Source organism: Lithobates pipiens, unplaced genomic scaffold (genome assembly GCF_037356315.1).
Source record: "Lithobates pipiens isolate NorthernLeopardFrog02 unplaced genomic scaffold, aLitPip1_a1.2 Scaffold_19, whole genome shotgun sequence".
In the NCBI taxonomy this organism is placed as follows: Eukaryota; Metazoa; Chordata; class Amphibia; order Anura; family Ranidae; genus Lithobates; species Lithobates pipiens.
Window position 1 is genome coordinate 473,230,174 of NW_027507764.1, and position 20,325 is coordinate 473,250,498.

At 42.8% G+C, this 20,325-nt stretch overlaps 1 protein-coding gene and 3 long non-coding RNA genes across 5 annotated transcripts in view; 2 read left to right on the plus strand and 2 right to left on the minus strand.

Annotated features, from left to right (window-relative positions):
* LY96 (lymphocyte antigen 96) overlaps positions 1–14,816 on the plus strand; it is a 46,801-nt gene extending 31,985 nt beyond the window's left edge. For both annotated transcript variants that reach the window (XM_077492885.1, XM_077492884.1), the window contains one exon: positions 13,417–14,816. In XM_077492885.1, the coding sequence (XP_077349011.1) occupies positions 13,417–13,481 (65 nt within the window). In that variant the 3' untranslated portion in view covers positions 13,482–14,816. The remainder of the gene's footprint in view (positions 1–13,416) is intronic.
* LOC143997318 (uncharacterized) lies at positions 4,182–4,870 on the minus strand. The gene is made up of 2 exons (XR_013277671.1): positions 4,638–4,870; positions 4,182–4,537 (listed from the first exon to the last, which is right to left on the minus strand). It is a non-coding gene; the product is annotated as an uncharacterized LOC143997318 (long non-coding RNA).
* LOC143997317 (uncharacterized) lies at positions 6,035–6,762 on the minus strand. The gene is made up of 2 exons (XR_013277670.1): positions 6,491–6,762; positions 6,035–6,390 (listed from the first exon to the last, which is right to left on the minus strand). It is a non-coding gene; the product is annotated as an uncharacterized LOC143997317 (long non-coding RNA).
* LOC143997322 (uncharacterized) lies at positions 7,632–8,320 on the plus strand. The gene is made up of 2 exons (XR_013277672.1): positions 7,632–7,864; positions 7,965–8,320. It is a non-coding gene; the product is annotated as an uncharacterized LOC143997322 (long non-coding RNA).
* Positions 14,817–20,325: the final 5,509 nt, after the last annotated feature.

Consider the following 20,325-nt stretch of genomic DNA (forward strand, 5'->3'; position numbering starts at 1 on the left):
AACACCAGGGACCAACCTCCTCCTTGGGCTGATCTGGGTACTGTCGTCAGACTGCTGAGTAGCGGTTGTTGCTACCTCCTCTTCCTGATCCAATACCAAGAGTGGCTGCGCATCAGAAATGTCCTCTTCATATGGATCGGAAAATAATTCCTGTGACTCAAGCGGAAGGTATGTGGTGGTGGTGGTGGTGGTGGTGTTGGTGGTAGTGTCTTTGGGGGTGCACATAGCAGAGAGTGAAGAAGAGGGTGCAGATCGAGAGGATGAGGAGGGTGCAGAAGAGTAAGGCTGAGCGAGCCACTCAACCAAGTCTGGTGCGTTCTTTAAAGTAATTGAACGCACCTTCTGCAACTTCCCACTTTGGCTCAAGCCTGTTGCTCCTGCCCTACCCCTACCACCCCTGCGGAAGGGCCTGCCTCTTCCTCTGCCTGTCATTTTTTAAATGACCCTGAAGGACTGCTGCAGTATAGGGCAGCGGTCAGCAGTAGTGCACCTCAACCCTATGTATTGTGGACCTATACCAGTCCTTATAGAGTAGCAAACTGTACCTCACTCAACCCTATGTACTGTAGCACCCTATACCTTACCAGTCCTTATAAGAACTTTTGTGGACCAAGCAGGTTGTGTGTGAGTGATTAGCAGACTGTACGTCAGTCCCTATACCGATGAAGGACTGCTGCAGTATAGGGCAGCGGTCAGCAGTAGTGCACCTCAACCCTATTTATTGTGGACCGATACCAGTCCTTATAGAATGGCAGACTGTATCTCACTCAACCCTATGTACTGTAGCACCCTATACCTTACCAGTCCTTATAAGAACTTTTGTGGACCAAGCAGGTTGTGTGTGAGTGATTAGCAGACTGTACGTCAGTCCCTATACTGATGAAGGACTGCTGCAGTATAGGGCAGCGGTCAGCAGTAGTGCACCTCAACCCTATGTATTGTGGACCTATACCAGTCCTTATAGAGTAGCAGACTGTACCTCACTCAACCCTATGTACTGTAGCACCCTATACCTTACCAGTCCTTATAAGAACTTTTGTGGACCAAGCAGGTTGTGTGTGAGTGATTAGCAGACTGTACGTCAGTCCCTATACCGATGAAGGACTGCTGCAGTATAGGGCAGCGGTCAGCAGTAGTGCACCTCAACCCTATGTATAGTGGACCTATACCAGTCCTTATAGAGTAGCAGACTGTACCTCACTCAACCCTATGTACTGTAGCACCCTAGACAGACCAAGTTAACAGTCCTTATAAGGAGGTTTGGGGAACAAGTGGGTTGTGAATGATTTGCAAACTGCAGCAGAAGGGCAGCAGTCAAGTATAATATTCTTTCTATATTTGGAAGAAAGAATATTATACGTGTACAAGCCTATTACCATACCACTGATACCAGTCCTGAAAAGAACCTTTGTGGACCTAATATAGTAACAGCTACTGATTAAACTGACCCTCACTGCCTGACACACTGCTTTCTGCCTGTCCCTATATAAACTGGCAAAACAGAGGCTACTGGAACAATCACTGGAATAGCACTTTTGTGGACCTGATAGTAACAGCTAATGATGATGACTAAAGTGACTCTCCCTGCAGCACACACCGTCCTGTCCCTTTCTCTAAACTGACAAAAGACACTCAGGCTGCTGCAACAATCAGTAGCACAGCAAACCAATATACACCTAACACCTATACCAGTCCTGAAAAGAACTTTTGTGTACCAAACAGCTAGCGATTTGGGTCAGTGGAATCTCTCCCTGCTCCACACAGCAACCTCTCCCTATAGTGACAGAAGAAAGAATGTAAAATGGCCGCCGGATCGGGTTTATTTGTAAGTTAGGGGGAATGTCCAAGTGTCCATGTGCTGTAATGTCTCAATTGGCTGTCCTGTACCCCATGATGGATGTGTCATCATAGGTCAAAGTTCTTTTACACAGTAAACACGGAAGTCCGCCGGGCGAACGGCGGCAATAGTCCGCCGATCGTGCGGACCGCGAACAGCCGAAATTCGCCGCGAAACGACCACTGGGCGAACTGTTCGGCCATCACTATTGGTTAGTGAGGTTGCCTATTCCAACGATAGTCTAACAACAAGGCCTAAACATACTGTAGGAGCCTGACCTTTAGGGACCAAAACCAGTATTTGCAAAACAGAGCACCCCAGTTTTCAGAGCTCCATGGATAATTAGCAAAGTGTTTGACAGTACACACAAGCACCTCTAGATGCCTGCTTTCTATGTCTTCTGCCAATTTAATAGTTTTAAGGTGACCACAGGTTCACTGCATCACAAACACATTACTATGACTACTGAAACTGGCTTAGTAGGCCTGTAGTGTCTTTACATACACTTTTATTACAAGCAATGGGATATGCCGACAAACAAATATATCCAGATAGATACATTTCAACTGAACCTGTGCTTTTTTCCAGGCCAGTCACTCAGGCACTCAGCAATGCATCGTGGAAGGAAACAATGAGACTGATTGTGTACCATCCACAGAACAAGGCTCACTATGCATCATTCATACAGAAACAATGCTCATTATACACCATCCAAAAATAATCGACAGTATGTTCATTGTGCACCATCCACATAATATAACAATACTCAGTGTACATCAACCGGGCAACTATGCTATGTATATACTATTCACCCAACAACAATGATTGTAGTGCATATTTTACAGAGCAACAATACTCATTATACAGCATCCATAGAGCAACAATACTCCTTATACACCATCCACAAAGCACAAATTCTCATTATACACCATCCACACAGCACCAATTCTCATTATACAGCATCCACAGAGCAACAATACTCCCTATACAGCATCCACAGAGCAACAATACTCATTATATACCACCCACAGAGCAACAATTCTCATTATACAGCATCCACAGAGCAACAATACTCCTTATACACCATCCACAGAGCAACAATAGTCATTATACACCATCCACAGAGCAACAATAGTCATTATACACCATTCACAGAGCAGCAATACTCCTTATACACCAGCCACAGAGCACCAATTCTCATTATGCACTATCCACAGAGCAACAATACTCCTTTTACAGCATCCATAGAGCAACAATACTCATTATACACCATCCACAGAGCAACAATACTCCTTATATAGCATCCACAGAGCAACAATACTTGTTATACAGCATCCACAGAGCAACAATACTCCTTATACACCACCCACAGAGCAACAATACTACCTATACAGCATCCACAGAGCAACAGTACTCCTTATACACCATCCACAGAGCAACAATACTCATTATACACCATCCACAGAGCAACAATTCTCATTATATACCATCCACAGAGCAACAATACTCCTTATACACCATCCACAAAGCACAAATTCTCATTATACACTATCCACACAGCACCAATTCTCATTATACACCATCCACAGAGCAACAATTCTCATTATATACCATCCACAGAGCAACAATTCTCATTATGTACCATCCACAGAGCAACAATTCTCATTATACACAATCCACACAGCAACAATTCTCATTATACACAATCCACACAGCAACATTTCTCATTATACACCATCCACAGAGCACCAATTCTCATTATACACCATCCGCAGAGCACCAATTCTCATTATACGCCATCCACAGAGCACCAATTCTCATTATACGCCATCCACAGAGCACCAATTCCTATTGTATACCATCCACAGAGCAACAATTCTCATTATACACCATCCACAGAGCACCAATACTCATTATACACCATCCGCAGAGCAACAATTCTCATTATACACCATCCGCAGAGCACCAATACTCATTATACACCATCCGCAGAGCAACAATTCTCATTATACACCATCCGCAGCGCACCAATACTCATTATACACCAATTTAAAGAGCAGCAATGCTCATTGCTCACTATCCAAAAAGTGACAATGCCCACTAAACACCATCCATAGAGTGACAATACTCACTGTCCATCATACTCAGAGCAACAATTGAACACTATCTGTAACAATGCTTATTGTACAAAGTACACCATTGTTTAAAAGATAAGTGACCTGCTGCAGTACCAAGTAGCAATGGCATGCTTCCATCCCGGGTACATATATGTAAAAAGAAAAGGGGAACAAGTGGGACTTTAAACGAAGCATGTCGATTGAAAATAACAATGTATGAACACATGTGAATAAAATGATTTAGATTTAATTTATAATCAATAGCCACTAGGGGTTGTCCAAGATCGGAATGCATACAATAGTAGTACAGTAATATAAATATGGATATACACTCAATGTATCTTCATAATAGTAATCAGAGAATCTAGAAGTATAGACAAATCAATGGACATACATGGATGCAGTTCATAACAGAAATGCATAAATCAAAAATCATAAAATCACATGAACGAGTGCAAACTCAATAAGACAAAAGTTGATATTATCAAGGATTAAAATAAGCTTAGGTAGGCATCCTTAGTTTGAGAACCCGACGCGTTTCTTGGCTTCTTGCCAGTCATCAGGGGTGGGATGCATGTTTTTACTAAAAAAGCAAATAAATATGACAAATGTTAATATAGGCGGAACCTCAGTTAAATAGAGAAAATATCAAATTGGTCCACTTGATTGATAAAGTGACTTACAAAATAGCCCAAAGATTGGGCAGAACTTCCAGCAATGGGAACTGTTAGAGCTGGGATAAAACCGTCTCATCCGGGGTTGAGGCAGGGTTCAGACCATCCCCCAACAATGTCAGGGGGCAGGCCAGGGGGAACCGAAACAGACATCCTCAACACAGGTCCACTAGGTACTAAATGTATATGTGTGTTACCCAAATCTGCGAAAGAGAAAAAAGAAAAGAAAAGAAGAAAAGTGTGATGGGTCACAAAAAAAAACAAAAAAAAAAAACCCAAAAGCAGGACACTGAGTGTTGGATTGAACGTGTTGAATGAATATAGCTGATGGCTGAAAAGTGTGTGTGAATGAGATATACATGAATGATTGGGAAATAGGAGAAGACTAAATGTGTGTTAAATAGGTGGGAATGGATGATGGGGAAGTACACAATCATCCAATTCAAATGTGTAAAAGAGTCTGTGCAGTGCTCTGAATGAAACAATGTATGTGCAAAAAGGAGAGAGGAAAAACGAAACAAAAACAAAAAAAAACATGCATAGAACTATTACCCATATGTAGAGTTAAGGAGTGATCTCTTCCTAGTGGAGCACAGTGGAGGAGTGAACTGTCTGTCTGTCCCAGCTCATATACCCCAGGCTCTGGGCGGATCCCCGCCAGCGTCATGCATGATGTCTTTTGCAGCTGTGAAAAGATGAGGGAACACTCACAGCTGAGGATAATCCATACCTCAGTGGGTGCCCCTCCATCTTAGCTGCAGCATCAGGTGGAAAGACAGAAGGAAAAAAAAAAAAAAAAAAAAAACAAAAACAAAAAAAACACAAAAACAAACAATAGACTCCCACCTTGCAGTGTCTATTGACACCACTCGAGGGGCCCCTTTATGCATGGCGCCGATGCGCTGAGATCGAACCCCACCACCCCCTGTGATCCACAAAGGGAGGTAGGGAGGGAGCTGAGCGCATCGCAACCCCGAAAAAATGACTGCAACATACCCAGCAAAAACAGCCCATATGTTCAATTGATTGATAAATAAATTCCAGGAAAAACAAAAACTGGAAAAAATAATATTAAAAAAGTACTCAATAACTGATGGAAACACATATATAAATAATTTCAAACCGCAGGTTTATAAACCCGAAACTGGGATTATAAATGAATAGGGATATACATACAGACGAATATTAACTAAGGATAAGGATAATGAGTAATTGTGCAGCATGGTCACCAAAGGAGCAGGTGTCTTCCACCCAAATTATATAGTTTAAAAGATAAGTGACCTGCTGCAGTACCAAGTAGCAATGGCATGCTTCCATCCCGGGTACATATATGTAAAAAGAAAAGGGGAACAAGTGGGACTTTAAACGAAGCATGTCGATTGAAAATAACAATGTATGAACACATGTGAATAAAATGATTTAGATTTAATTTATAATCAATAGCCACTAGGGGTTGTCCAAGATCGGAATGCATACAATAGTAGTACAGTAATATAAATATGGATATACACTCAATGTATCTTCATAATAGTAATCAGAGAATCTAGAAGTATAGACAAATCAATGGACATACATGGATGCAGTTCATAACAGAAATGCATAAATCAAAAATCATAAAATCACATGAACGAGTGCAAACTCAATAAGACAAAAGTTGATATTATCAAGGATTAAAATAAGCTTAGGTAGGCATCCTTAGTTTGAGAACCCGACGCGTTTCTTGGCTTCTTGCCAGTCATCAGGGGTGGGATGCATGTTTTTACTAAAAAAGCAAATAAATATGACAAATGTTAATATAGGCGGAACCTCAGTTAAATAGAGAAAATATCAAATTGGTCCACTTGATTGATAAAGTGACTTACAAAATAGCCCAAAGATTGGGCAGAACTTCCAGCAATGGGAACTGTTAGAGCTGGGATAAAACCGTCTCATCCGGGGTTGAGGCAGGGTTCAGACCATCCCCCAACAATGTCAGGGGGCAGGCCAGGGGGAACCGAAACAGACATCCTCAACACAGGTCCACTAGGTACTAAATGTATATGTGTGTTACCCAAATCTGCGAAAGAGAAAAAAGAAAAGAAAAGAAGAAAAGTGTGATGGGTCACAAAAAAAAAAAAAAGAAAAAAAAAAAAAAAAAAACCCAAAAGCAGGACACTGAGTGTTGGATTGAACGTGTTGAATGAATATAGCTGATGGCTGAAAAGTGTGTGTGAATGAGATATACATGAATGATTGGGAAATAGGAGAAGACTAAATGTGTGTTAAATAGGTGGGAATGGATGATGGGGAAGTACACAATCATCCAATTCAAATGTGTAAAAGAGTCTGTGCAGTGCTCTGAATGAAACAATGTATGTGCAAAAAGGAGAGAGGAAAAACGAAACAAAAACAAAAAAAAACATGCATAGAACTATTACCCATATGTAGAGTTAAGGAGTGATCTCTTCCTAGTGGAGCACAGTGGAGGAGTGAACTGTCTGTCTGTCCCAGCTCATATACCCCAGGCTCTGGGCGGATCCCCGCCAGCGTCATGCATGATGTCTTTTGCAGCTGTGAAAAGATGAGGGAACACTCACAGCTGAGGATAATCCATACCTCAGTGGGTGCCCCTCCATCTTAGCTGCAGCATCAGGTGGAAAGACAGAAGGAAAAAAAAAAAAAAAAACAAAAAAAAAAAAACACAAAAACAAACAATAGACTCCCATCTTGCAGTGTCTATTGACACCACTCGAGGGGCCCCTTTATGCATGGCGCCGATGCGCTGAGATCGAACCCCACCACCCCCTGTGATCCACAAAGGGAGGTAGGGAGGGAGCTGAGCGCATCGCAACCCCGAAAAAATGACTGCAACATACCCAGCAAAAATCCTATTTCCCAATCATTCATGTATATCTCATTCACACACACTTTTCAGCCATCAGCTATATTCATTCAACACGTTCAATCCAACACTCAGTGTCCTGCTTTTGGGTTTTTTTTTTTTGTTTTTTTTTGTGACCCATCACACTTTTCTTCTTTTCTTTTCTTTTTTCTCTTTCGCAGATTTGGGTAACACACATATACATTTAGTACCTAGTGGACCTGTGTTGAGGATGTCTGTTTCGGTTCCCCCTGGCCTGCCCCCTGACATTGTTGGGGGATGGTCTGAACCCTGCCTCAACCCCGGATGAGACGGTTTTATCCCAGCTCTAACAGTTCCCATTGCTGGAAGTTCTGCCCAATCTTTGGGCTATTTTGTAAGTCACTTTATCAATCAAGTGGACCAATTTGATATTTTCTCTATTTAACTGAGGTTCCGCCTATATTAACATTTGTCATATTTATTTGCTTTTTTAGTAAAAACATGCATCCCACCCCTGATGACTGGCAAGAAGCCAAGAAACGCGTCGGGTTCTCAAACTAAGGATGCCTACCTAAGCTTATTTTAATCCTTGATAATATCAACTTTTGTCTTATTGAGTTTGCACTCGTTCATGTGATTTTATGATTTTTGATTTATGCATTTCTGTTATGAACTGCATCCATGTATGTCCATTGATTTGTCTATACTTCTAGATTCTCTGATTACTATTATGAAGATACATTGAGTGTATATCCATATTTATATTACTGTACTACTATTGTATGCATTCCGATCTTGGACAACCCCTAGTGGCTATTGATTATAAATTAAATCTAAATCATTTTATTCACATGTGTTCATACATTGTTATTTTCAATCGACATGCTTCGTTTAAAGTCCCACTTGTTCCCCTTTTCTTTTTACATACAAAGTACACCATGCCCAAAGCAACAGTGTTAATTTTACACCACCCACACAGTGGAAAAAATCTTATTGCAGTCATGACAGCCCGGCATCTATGCAGGATGCTGATAATCATGGGAGTTGTAGTTCGAGGCGGCAGCCATATAATTGGGCCATTAGACTCTATACACTACAGTTCTCAGGTTGCACTGAGGAACAGGGGGAGTGGGGAAATGGCTTTTACTGAACTGCCCAGGAAATCTTGGGGCTTTTGGTGTCACAGTCTTGGGGAGTGCACATCTGTACCCAGGGTCAGTCTTTGGCTAAGCTGGACGGAGAGAGATTAAACAGGAGGCCCATTTGGAGAGAGACGCCCTAGCAGTACAACGATCGAGCACCTGCAGCTTCCTAGAGCTAGACTTCACAGACACCTCAGGGAAAGTTAGAGCAGGGCTCCCCTTCTACAGCAAATGGGCAGCTGTATTGATGGGTGAAGGACTGGTGAGAGGGCTCATTGGCCATCATATGTATTCCTATTAGGACAATAAGTACATCACCTCACCACGGCATGTGTGTCTTACCTATTCTGCATCTATACCTCCCCCTTGGAAACTACATTTATGTAATTTCCCTTGCACCCCTACCACTGTACAATGCCTGCTTATTTGTAGAACTGCCAACAAGTGCACCAACACTTCTTAAAGGGCCACAATCAATAGAAGCCAGCAGAAGAACCATCTAAAGGACTACCCCCCCTTTAAATCACCCCCCCCCTCTCCCTCTTTTGTCAATACAATCTGTTCATGAAGAGTGTATATCAGTCAGTCTAGGCCTAGCATAAGTGTGATTAACCACTTGACTTCTGGAAGATTTACCCCCTTCATGACTAGGCTGTTTTTGCGTTACAGCACTGCGTCACTTTAACTGACAATTGCGCAGTCATGCAATGGTGTACCCAAACAAAATGTATGTAATTTTTTTCACACAAATAGTTTTCTTTTGGTAGTATTTGATCACCACTGCGTTTTTTATATTTTGCAACAAAAAATGCCAGACAATTTAGAAAAAAAAGAAAAAAAAAAGAAAGCAATCATTTTTACCTACTGCTATATAGCATATCCAATAAAATTAAAAAAAATCATAAATTCAGGCCAATGTGTATTCTGCTACATATTTTTGTTAAAAAAGATCCCTCAAAGGGGTTGTAAACCCTCCTTTTTTTTTTTTAAATAACAAACATGCCATACTTACCTCCACTGTGCAGTTCATTTTGCACAGAGTGGTCCTAAACCACGTCTTCTATGGGCCCCGCATCTGAAAACTCCCCAGGAGAAGCACTCTCCCTGGGGGTTACCATGCGGGCGTGCTCCCGAGTCGTACTCAGCCCCGCCCCCCGACGCCTGCGTCATTGGATTTGGTTTACAGCAATGGGAGCCAATGGCTGAGCTTCTATCAATCTATCCAATCAAGAGCCGAGACAACGGGCAGAGAAGTAGAGTGCGTCTCCACCGTGTGAAGGAACAGGCTCAGGTGAGTAAAACAGGGGGGCTGGTCAATGTAAGAAATGTTTTCACCTTAATGCAGAGGATGCATTAAGGTGAAAAAACATTAGGGTTTACAACCCCTTTAAGCGTATATTGATTGGTTTGCGCAAAAGTTATGGTATCTACAAACTGTGGGATATACAGTATACTGACATTTTTATTTATTTATTTTATACTAGTAATGGCGACGTTCAGCGACTTATAGCGGGACTGTGATATTGCAGCGGACATTCTGAAACTGACACTTTTGACACTTTGTGGGAAGTGCCACCAGGGACACTAATACAGTGATCACTGCTAAAAATATTCACTGTCACTGTAATAATGACACTGGCTGGGAAGGGGTTAAACAAGGCAATAAAGGGGTTAAATGTGTGCCTAGCCAGTGTTTGTGTGTACTATGTGTGGTACTTTTACTAAGAAAAGTTATCCCCCCCGTCAGGACGGAGATCTGCCTTGTTTACAGGCAGAGCTCTGTTCTGTGTGTTTTCCCAATGATCGGCAGGTGTTGGCCAATGGATGCCCAAATGCCGGCAGGTGCCGGCCAAAGTGATGACAATTCACAGCAAAAGCAGCGCGTTCCCCCACCCAGAAGTGCAGAATCACGTATATTGTATATAAATGATTCTGCACAGCATGGCTGCTCTGTAGCAGTAAATCTGCTATAGGGTGATCGGCCAGCGGTTAATGCACTCAGCCAGTATAGTTACTGTATTTGTTAGTGTAAATTCTATTACTGCTCACCTGCGCACCTAAGGTGGTATTGCTACTAAGGATGAGCCAAACATCCCTCCGAACAGGCAAAAAATTTGGAAGAAAACACGAACAACGTTAAAGTCTATACACGAACATGAAAAATCAAAAGTGCTAATTTTAAAGGCTTATATGCAAGTTATTGTCATTAAAAGTGTTTGGGAACCCGGGTCCTGCCCCAAGGGACATGTATCAATGCAAAACATATTTTAAAAACTGACGTATTTTCGGGAGCAGTGATTTTTTTAATGCTTTTAGTGAAACAATAAAAAGGAAATATTCCTTTAAATATTGTGCCTGGGGGGTGTCTATAGTATGCCTGTAAAGTAGTGCATTTTTCCCATGTTTAGAACAGTACCACAGCAAAATGACATTTCTAAAGGAAAAAAGTTATTTAAAACTGATCGTGGCTGTAATGAATTGTCGGGTCTCAGCAATATAGATAAAATTCATTGAAAAAAACAGCATGCCCCCCCCCCCAGTCCATTACCAGGCCCTTTGGGTCTGGAATGAATATTAAGGGGAACCCCGAACCTAAAAAGGAAAAATAAAATTGCGTGGGGGTCCCCCCAAAATCCATACCAGGCTCTTCAGGTCTGGTATGGATTTTAAGGGGAACCCTGTGGCAAAATGTAAAAAGAATGGCGTAGGAGTCCCCCCAAAATCCATACTAGACCCTTATCCGAACACGCAACCTGGCAGGCCGCAGGAAAAAAGGGGGGGACGAGAGAGCGGCCTCCCCCTCCTGAACCATACCAGGCCACATGCGCTCAACATGGGGAGGATGCTTTGGGGTCTGACCCCAAAGCACCTTGTCCCCATGTTGTCGGATAATCCAACCGTGTGCGGGCTCCATCGGACTGTTTCCATCGGAATATCCGACCGACAAAGTTTTAGAGCTGGGCTATAAAATTTTCTGACAACATGATCCGATCGGACTTTGTCCGATCGTTTGTAGAGAATTCCGATCGAACAAAGTGCCACGAATGCTCAGATCAAATTCCTAGACCAAAGCTATTGGCTACTAGCCTGAACGTAGTCCCGTCGTATCGAAATAACGCCATCACGTTACGAACGATCGGATTTTCCGACAACTTTGTCCGACCGTGTGTATGCAACACCAGTTTCGGACAAATTCCGTCGGAAAAATCCGTCAGATTTGGTTGTCGGAATGTCTGACCGTGTGTACAAGGGCTTAGGGTGTTACTACTGTTGCTGCTTCAACTTAATACTTGTTTGTTACCAATTTTGTTTATTGACAATATATTAGGTTTTCTTTTACTGACTTGCTTAATGCCTGTTTCTATGACAAGGTATTATTGTTGAGTGTCAAGTGATTTTGGTGTCTGTGTATGTTTATACATTCAACCTAGTGTGTTGGAGGGGACTGAGGTTCTTGAGGAAGATAAGTGAATGAACAAGGGACCCGTTCCATTCAGCGGCCTATGGAGGTAGTGGTAATGCTTATTGTACACCATCCACATAGTGGCAATGCTCATTTTTCACTGTCCACAAAGTTACAACACTTATTGTGTATTACATCCAAAACAACCATGGTCATTGTATACTATCCACAGAGCAAAATTTCTATTTCTACACTATCTGCAACAATACCAATTGTACACTACACACAGAGCAGTGTTCACTGTACACCATCCACAGGGTATCAAAGCTCATTGTACACATCCACAGAGCAACAATGCTCATTGTACACCATGCATTAAGCAACAATGCTCATGCATGCCATCCACACAATGCTCATTGTACACCATCCGAAGTATGACAGTGTTCACTGTACTCCAGGGGTAGGCAACCTCAGTCCTCCAGCTGCGGTGAAACTACAAATCCCATCATGCTACTGCCTCTAGGAGTCATGCCTGTGATTGTCAGTGTCTTGCAATGTCTCATGGGACTTGTAGTTTCAAAACAGCTGGAGGACCGAGGTTGTCTACCCCTGGTGTAACCATCCACAACAATGCTCATCGTATGACATACATTATGCAACAATAATCATTCAAGCCACCCACAGAGTGATACACACAATTGTGCACCATCCACAGAACGACAAAGCTCATTATGGGGCAGCACTGTAGCTAACTAAGTGGTCAGCATTTCTGCCTAGCAGCACTTGGGTTGTTGGTTCGAATCCCAACCATGGCACCACCTGTGCAAAGTTTGCCTGTTCTCCCTGTGCCTGCGTGGGTTTCCTCTGGGTACTCTGGTTTCCTTGCACATGCCAAAGACATGCTAGTAGGTTCATAAACTCCTGTCTTAATTGGCTCAATGTGTATGTATGAGTTAGGGACTTTGGATTGTAAGCTCCTTGAGGGCAGAGACTGCTGTGAGTGTACAATATATATGTACTGTATGTAAAGCGCTGCATAAACAAATGGTGCTATATAAATAATAGTATTTGTGCAGCATGCTTAGAGCAAAAATGCTTTTTGTGACAGTCTATAGAGCAACAATGATTGTACACCATCCACAGAGGGACAATCCTCACTGTACACCATCCACAACAGCAATGCTTATTGTGGACCACACACGAAGCAACAATGCTCATTGTATACCATCCACAAATCTACAATGTACATTATCCATGGAGTGACAAGGCATGCTATCACTGGACATACACTCCTAAATAAGGGAGGCAGCAAGATAGAAAAAAGCTCACTGGTATATGTATGTTTGTCAGCATAACTATTTTTTTTCCTGCTATTAAAAGTTTTCTTATTCTGATTTTCAGGGCACAACTATTGGAAAAATTCGGGTATTTGCTGGACAAAAAGAAGAACTGATCCTGTGTATTGATGCGACACTAATTAATAAATTGTAAATTATATGTTAATCCTTTTCCACACACAATATATTTTTCTGCATTAAAAAACGAAAGTAAACTCCAGCCCAAATAGTTTTTGTTTTTTAGGTACTGAGTGTGGATAGTACCTACTTACATAGCCATACATGGATCAAAATTTCAACTGGTTAAGCAGGGACTGGCCGAATGTCAGTCTATGTATGGGCTAGTACAGAAGTCAATCTATAGACAACCGGGAAGGATTTTTTTGGTGAATTTAGATGTTTTTTTTTTCTCCCCTTAAACTCCCCTAATGTCATTATATGTGTCCATGCACACGTGGGCATTTTTAACAGTTTAGTAGTAGGGGAGTTTAGAGGATGCTTTCTGAATGCCCTAAAATCACATCCAGGAGAGGCAATTTTGACCACACTAGGCAAGTTTAGCACTTTATTTCAATGGCCAGAATAAATGAAAATTCTGGCCAATGAAAAAAGAAAACGCCAAAACTCAAAACACTGCTAAACTTACCTAAACTGTTTTGAAAAAATGCAGCGTAAGTAAGTTTATAATGCTGATTTTCTCATGTCAGGATAAACGTTTACAAGAAATCAGCGTGCATGAGGCCAAAGACAGGAAGCGAGGGGGAATATCTTCAACATAAATAGAGACACCAAAAATAGCCTGGCAGATGTTCTAACCCCTTACTATGCCAGCTAAAAAAAAGTTTTGTGCAGAGTTATACTTTAATTTCCATCTGCCAATACCCTTGCCATTAATTCTTGTATTTTTCTTTTAATTTAGGTTCCTTTTTTTTATCTATCACTGTGCTGGTTAGGTTAATATCTTCTTTTTATTTATGTGATTGGTTTATTTTATAATTGCCTGAGTAATTTTTCAATAAAATGGATAAAAAGATAATAGTTATCACAGTATATTCATTAAGTCTTCATTAATTAGTCAGAGTGTATGCCATTTTTTATAGAGTGAGTTTAATATGATTGTTTAGGCCTCAACAGGTCAGTGTTAGTGATTAGCAAATCTTCTTAGGTTCAATTTGAGAGCGGGTTCAACAAACATCCAAAAATTAACAACCTGCAAACACGAATGCGAACTCCATTGAAATCCATCTAATGAGCAAGGTATTGTAAAACAAAGAGCATGGGGAGCTGGGCACTTTCAGGCTGGACATGTACGAATGCACATAGTATATTGTATGGCGGGACCCGGATTGGGAATTGAGGAAATCTTCATGGACCACTGAATAACAGTTGAGCCTTTTTTTATCTTTGTTGACTTGTAAGTGTAATCATACGTTGTGTAATTAAAACATACATTTTAATACTGCACTTAGGTGGCGCTTCCCTTTTTACCCTTCTATTGTATGGCAGGGAGCACCTATTTTGAAGTGGAACTAAACCCACTGATTTAACCAAAACATTCAAGGCAAGCCTCTGGTGTTATGACATGGGAGGCTAAGACTGGGGGTGGGGCTCAGTAAAAATGGGCAGCTGAGCAGCGGTTTTGCCCCCCCCCCCCCCCCCCCCCCCGGCTGTCCACCTGAATGCTAACATTACAGCCTATAGCATTTTAACTCAGGCTGCAGAGTGTGACAGGCAGGTAACACCGCCTTTCATTGTGTTCAATGGGAGCTCACCAAACAGCTTGGATCAAGTTTGTGGTGTGATTTTACTACAAAATCCTCCTTGGGGTTGGCAAAAACAAAACAAAACACAGACGTTAAGGATACAGTAGGGTCACCGCCTGAAAGTCTGCCAACCACTGCTATACTGCCATATGAAAAGTGATCCACCACAGTAAGCGTTGACATCTATCTGAAGGAAGCTTCTGTCATTTTTGCTAGTTTGCTTATTAAACTTTCAAGCCCTCCAATGGCAAAAGCAGATCAAACAGAGGCTAAAATAATGCCATCCTTGGCTGTAAAGGATAGGAGGGTTTAGTTCCACTTTAAGAAGACTTAAAGTAAAATATTAAAAGTGCTCAAAAATGCTCAATTCCTTTAAATAACATGCTTAGGGGATGCCTTAAAGTGGAAGTAAACCCCCCTACCCTTTTCAGCCAAGGAAACTGCCATCTTGGCCTCTGTTTATTCTACAACTGACACGGTGCTGCACATGTAATCAGTTATGTCACCAGCCATTTGATGTTTGGTTGAGAGTGCAACCAATGGGACAGTTACATTCACAACATGTGCCAGAAATGTAACGGCTTTTTGAAACTGTTAAAGTGATGGGTTTACTTCCGCTTTAAACCTACCTGTAAAATGGTAGAAGCAAAATGATACCCCAGCTCCACTGCCAATATGGTAATCTATGAACTGTGGACCAGTGATCTAGCCAGGACGTTCAGGCCCCAAAATGCAGTACTTGAATAAGAAAAGGGCTGGCGACTAGGATGCTCTTGAATAAAAGTCCTTTATTTGGTTACATGGGTACACGGGGACTCAATTTTTTTTTGATGAAGGCTTCTTAGCCGAAACGCGTCAGCCTTTACCCGTGTACCCATGTAACCAAATAAAGGACTTTTATTCAAGAGCATCCAAGTCGCCAGCCCTTTTCTGATTCAAGTACCTGTAAAATGGTACGCCTGTTTGTTGTACACAAGGAAAAGTGACATTTAGGGCTCATTTACACTTGCTTCGGCTTCAACAAGGCTTCGGAAGGCTTTGTTAAAGCTCTCTGAACACTAGTCAAAGCTTCTGTCACACAAAAAAATGGCTAGCTTACAGTGCTGTTTACACCTGCTTTTGCTTTGCTTTGGATTCGCTTCAAAAATGATACCCCATGTAGCTTCAGTGGTGCTTCAAGGCATCTTCAAAGCCTCCATAGAAGTCTATGGCAAAGCTCACTTGAAGTACCACTGAAACCCCACCAAAGCCTCATTGAATCACCAAGCAAAAGCAAGGTGTAAACAGGACTGTAAGCTAACCATTTTATTTAGTGACAGGAGCTATGATTGGCGTTTAGAGAGCTTTAAAGTGGTTGTAAACCCTTACAAACAAATTTGACCTACAGGTAAGCCTAGATTAAGGATTACCTGTAGGTCCAAGAGATATCTCCTAAACCTACACGGTTTAGGTGATATTTGCCGAAAGACAGGCACCGCTGTCTACGGCGCATGTGCCGTAGACAGCGGCGTGCAGGCGCACTGAGCGCGCCGCTGTCAACGGCGATATGCCGCGAGTGGCGGCTCCCGTGCGCATGCGCGGGAGTGTCGTCATTGCGGCTTCACCGAATGACAGTGGCGGAGCAGCGAGACCCACCGAGAAGATGGATGCTCCGGACTACAGGGGACAGCGGTGACATCGCTGGCTCCTGTGTCAGGTAAGTGACACATAATGGACTACTATGTGATGCATAGTAGTCCATTATGCTTTATCTTTGCAGGGAATCAAAGAGGAAGTAAACTCATCAGGGTTTACTTCCTCTTTAACTAAGCGTGTCCGAAGCCATGTTTTGAAGCAAGTGTAAACTAGCCCCTAGAACATAAAAAAAAAATATTATTTAAATTCCCAGCAACTCATTCATAGTGCCATAATGTCACATAGATCAATACATGAAAAAAAAAGTGCTAATGTGTGAAATACGCACACAAATGGTGTGAATAGAACACATTTGCTCTGGTTACAAAGCTTTCAGCCGCCCCTGGTCATGAAGAGGCTGAAGGCCTGTAACACAGATTTGAAAAATCGAATATTAATTGAATCCAACTGCAGAGCATACTTTCTATCACATGTACCTTTTATAGAAAATGTCAGCTTAAATTGGAACTTTACCCATAACAACTTGATAAAAAATCTTGTTCTTTAGCAAGGAACATACATTCCACATTAACCACTTAAGCCCCAGACCAATTTGCAGCCAAAGGACCAAGCCCCTTTTTGCGATTCGGCACTGTGTCGATTTAACTGACAATTGCGCTGTCTTGCGACGTGGCTCCCAAACAAAATTGGCGCCCTTTTTTCCCACAAATAGAGCTTTCTTTTGGTGGTATTTGATCACCTCTGCGGTTTTTATTTTTTGCGCTATAAACAAAAATAGAGCGACAATTTTGAAAAAAATGCATTATTTTTTACTTTTTGCTATAATAAATATCCCCAAAAAATATATAAAAAATCATTTTTTTCCTCAGTTAAGGCCGATACGTATTCTTCTACAAATTTTTGGTAAAAAAAAAAAATCGCAATTATCGTTTGGTTTGCACAAAAGTTATAGCGTTTACAAAATAGGGGATAGTTTTATAGCATTTTTATTAATATTTTTTTTTTTTACTAGTAATGGTGGTGAGCTGTGGAGCATGGAGCCGGCGGCACGCTCCTGACCCATGGCTGGGCACTTAAAAAGCAACGTACAGGTACGTGATTATGCCCAGCCATGCCATTCTGCCGACGTACATCGGCATGAGGCGGTCCTTAAGTGTTTAATAATTATGCTACCAACATTAGGGTGTGCTGTGAATTGCCTCCAGCATGGCTCCTGTTTCTTCTTGCCGGAGGCTGTCATTTTGCTGAAGCCCAGAGCCCCAGCTGCAAATCATAAAGCCAAACTAAACCCATAGGTTTGCCAGTTTAAAAAAAAAAATGACTTGATTGTGTCCTCAACCAAACTGTCAAACCATCAAATGGCTGTTGTTCTAACTGATCACATGTGCAGCACCATGGCAGTTGCAGTTCAAACAGAAGCAGCTTTCTTGGTTGTGAAGAATAAGAGGGTTTAATTCCACTTTAAGGCTGTCAGCAGATCGGCCTCTACAAACTCAGCAGTGCCTAAAATGAAGAGCAACTGAGCATGTGCAGAACACGGTGAGACAGTGTATTACTGGATTTTTTTTATGTTTTACATAGCTATACCTGCAAAAGGGGCCAGCCTGAAGTGATCTAGCAGAACTTAATTTTCTGAATAAAGGTCCACTTTAACTCTTTCATTCTGCATTCTACATGTCCATCCTCAAGATTCAAAATGCATCTGTATTTAAAATGCATAAACCTGTCATAACTTGGTGCATTGTCAGTTCAGATGCTCTGAGGCTGTTTGTGTGGCAGGTTAAGATGCAAAGCCTCAGGGCACGCTGTCACTGGAAATGTATGTAAGGATTTGTTTAACCCTTTCATGACTAAGCCCATTTCTGACATTTGGTGTTTACAAGTTAAAATTTCGTAATTTTTTGCTAGAAAATTACTCAGCACCAGGGGCGGATCCAGGGGGGGGGGCAACAGGACAATTGCCCCCCCCGAAAATATCACACTGTCACCGACTGACTTGCAGGCTGCAGCGCTGCTATGCCCAAGTCTCTCTCTCTGTCTCATCAGCGATCAGCGGCGCAGAGAGAGAGAGAGACTCTGGTGTATTACACAGCGGGACTGGACCAGGAGGAGCTAGGAGGTGGGTGGAGCTGAGCCGTTGGCTTGGCAACCCTGCACTCGTTGCTAGCGCCTGCCCGCCTGGCGTCTAGCAACGAGTGATGTCATTGAGACAGTCACGTGACTCACGTCAGACTCGGAGTCTCAGACTCAGAGCCGACGTCACGTGACAGGAGCTGCCTGGAGGAGCGGTGTAGTGTCATATTTTGCTCCCCATCATAGAATGCTCCCGAAGTGACGTTGCGGCCAGAAATTTAGCACTGCGCATGCGCGATGCGTTCCAAATGCTTGCACATGCGTTTCAGAGGGTTTCCGACAATGTAGGTCAGTGAAACCGTCAGATAATGTCACGGAAGTGAGGGGAGGTAATCGTGACATTAACTTTAGACAGAGCGGCAAAGAGAGAGCAGGTAACTGTGGCTCAGGGAGGGGATTACCTCCCCTCACTTCTCTGACATTATCTGACTGTTTCACTGGTCTGCATTGTTGCAAATCATTTGAAACGCATGGCGCAAGTGTTTGGAACGCATCGTGCATGCGCAGTGCTAAATTTCTGGCTGCAACATCACTTCCGGAGCATTCTGTGATGGGGAGCAAAATATGACACTATAGGGGCACTGTGTGACAGAGGCAGAGCGCCAGCAATCTTCCCTTTATGCGTCCGCCCCTGAGTTTGTTGAGTGTGCTGGCCCCTCCTACCTGCATCACCTCATCCCTCCATCTTGTCCATACTCATCACAATCACTCCCTCCGCCCCGACAGCAGGGAAGTGACGTGGCAAGTGACAATTGGCAACAAATGACAGGTGACATGGCAAGTGGCAATCTGTATCTGGTGGCAGGTGACGTGGCAAGTGACAATCCGCAACGTGTAGCAGGTGACGTGGCAATCTGCAACATGTGGCAGGTAACGTGGCAAGTGACAGTCCGCAATGTGTGGCAGGTGATGTGGAAATCCGTATCTGGTGGCAGATGACGTGGAAAGTGACAATCTGCAACATGTGGCAGATGATGTGGCAGTCTGCAATGTGTGGCAGGTGACATGGCAAGTGGCAATCCGTATCTGGTGGCAGATGACGTGGCAAGTGACAATCTGCAAAGTGTGGCAGGTGACATGGCAAGTGACAATCTGCAACATGTGGCAGGTGACGTGGCAAGTGACAGTCCGCAACATGTGGCAGGTGACGTGGAAATCTGTATCTGGTGGCAGATGGTGTGGCAAGTGACAATCTGCAACGTGTGGCAGGTGACGTGCCAAGTGACAATCTGCAACGTGTGACAGGTAACGTGGCAAGTGACAGTCCGCAATGTGTGGCAGGTGACATGGAAATCCGTATCTGGTGGCAAGTGACAATCTGCAACGTGTGGCAGGTGACGTGGCAAGTGACAATCCGCATCTGGTGGCAGGTGGCGTGGCAAGTGACAGTCCGCAACGTGTGGCATGGCAAATGACGATCTGCAACTGGTGGCAGGTGACAC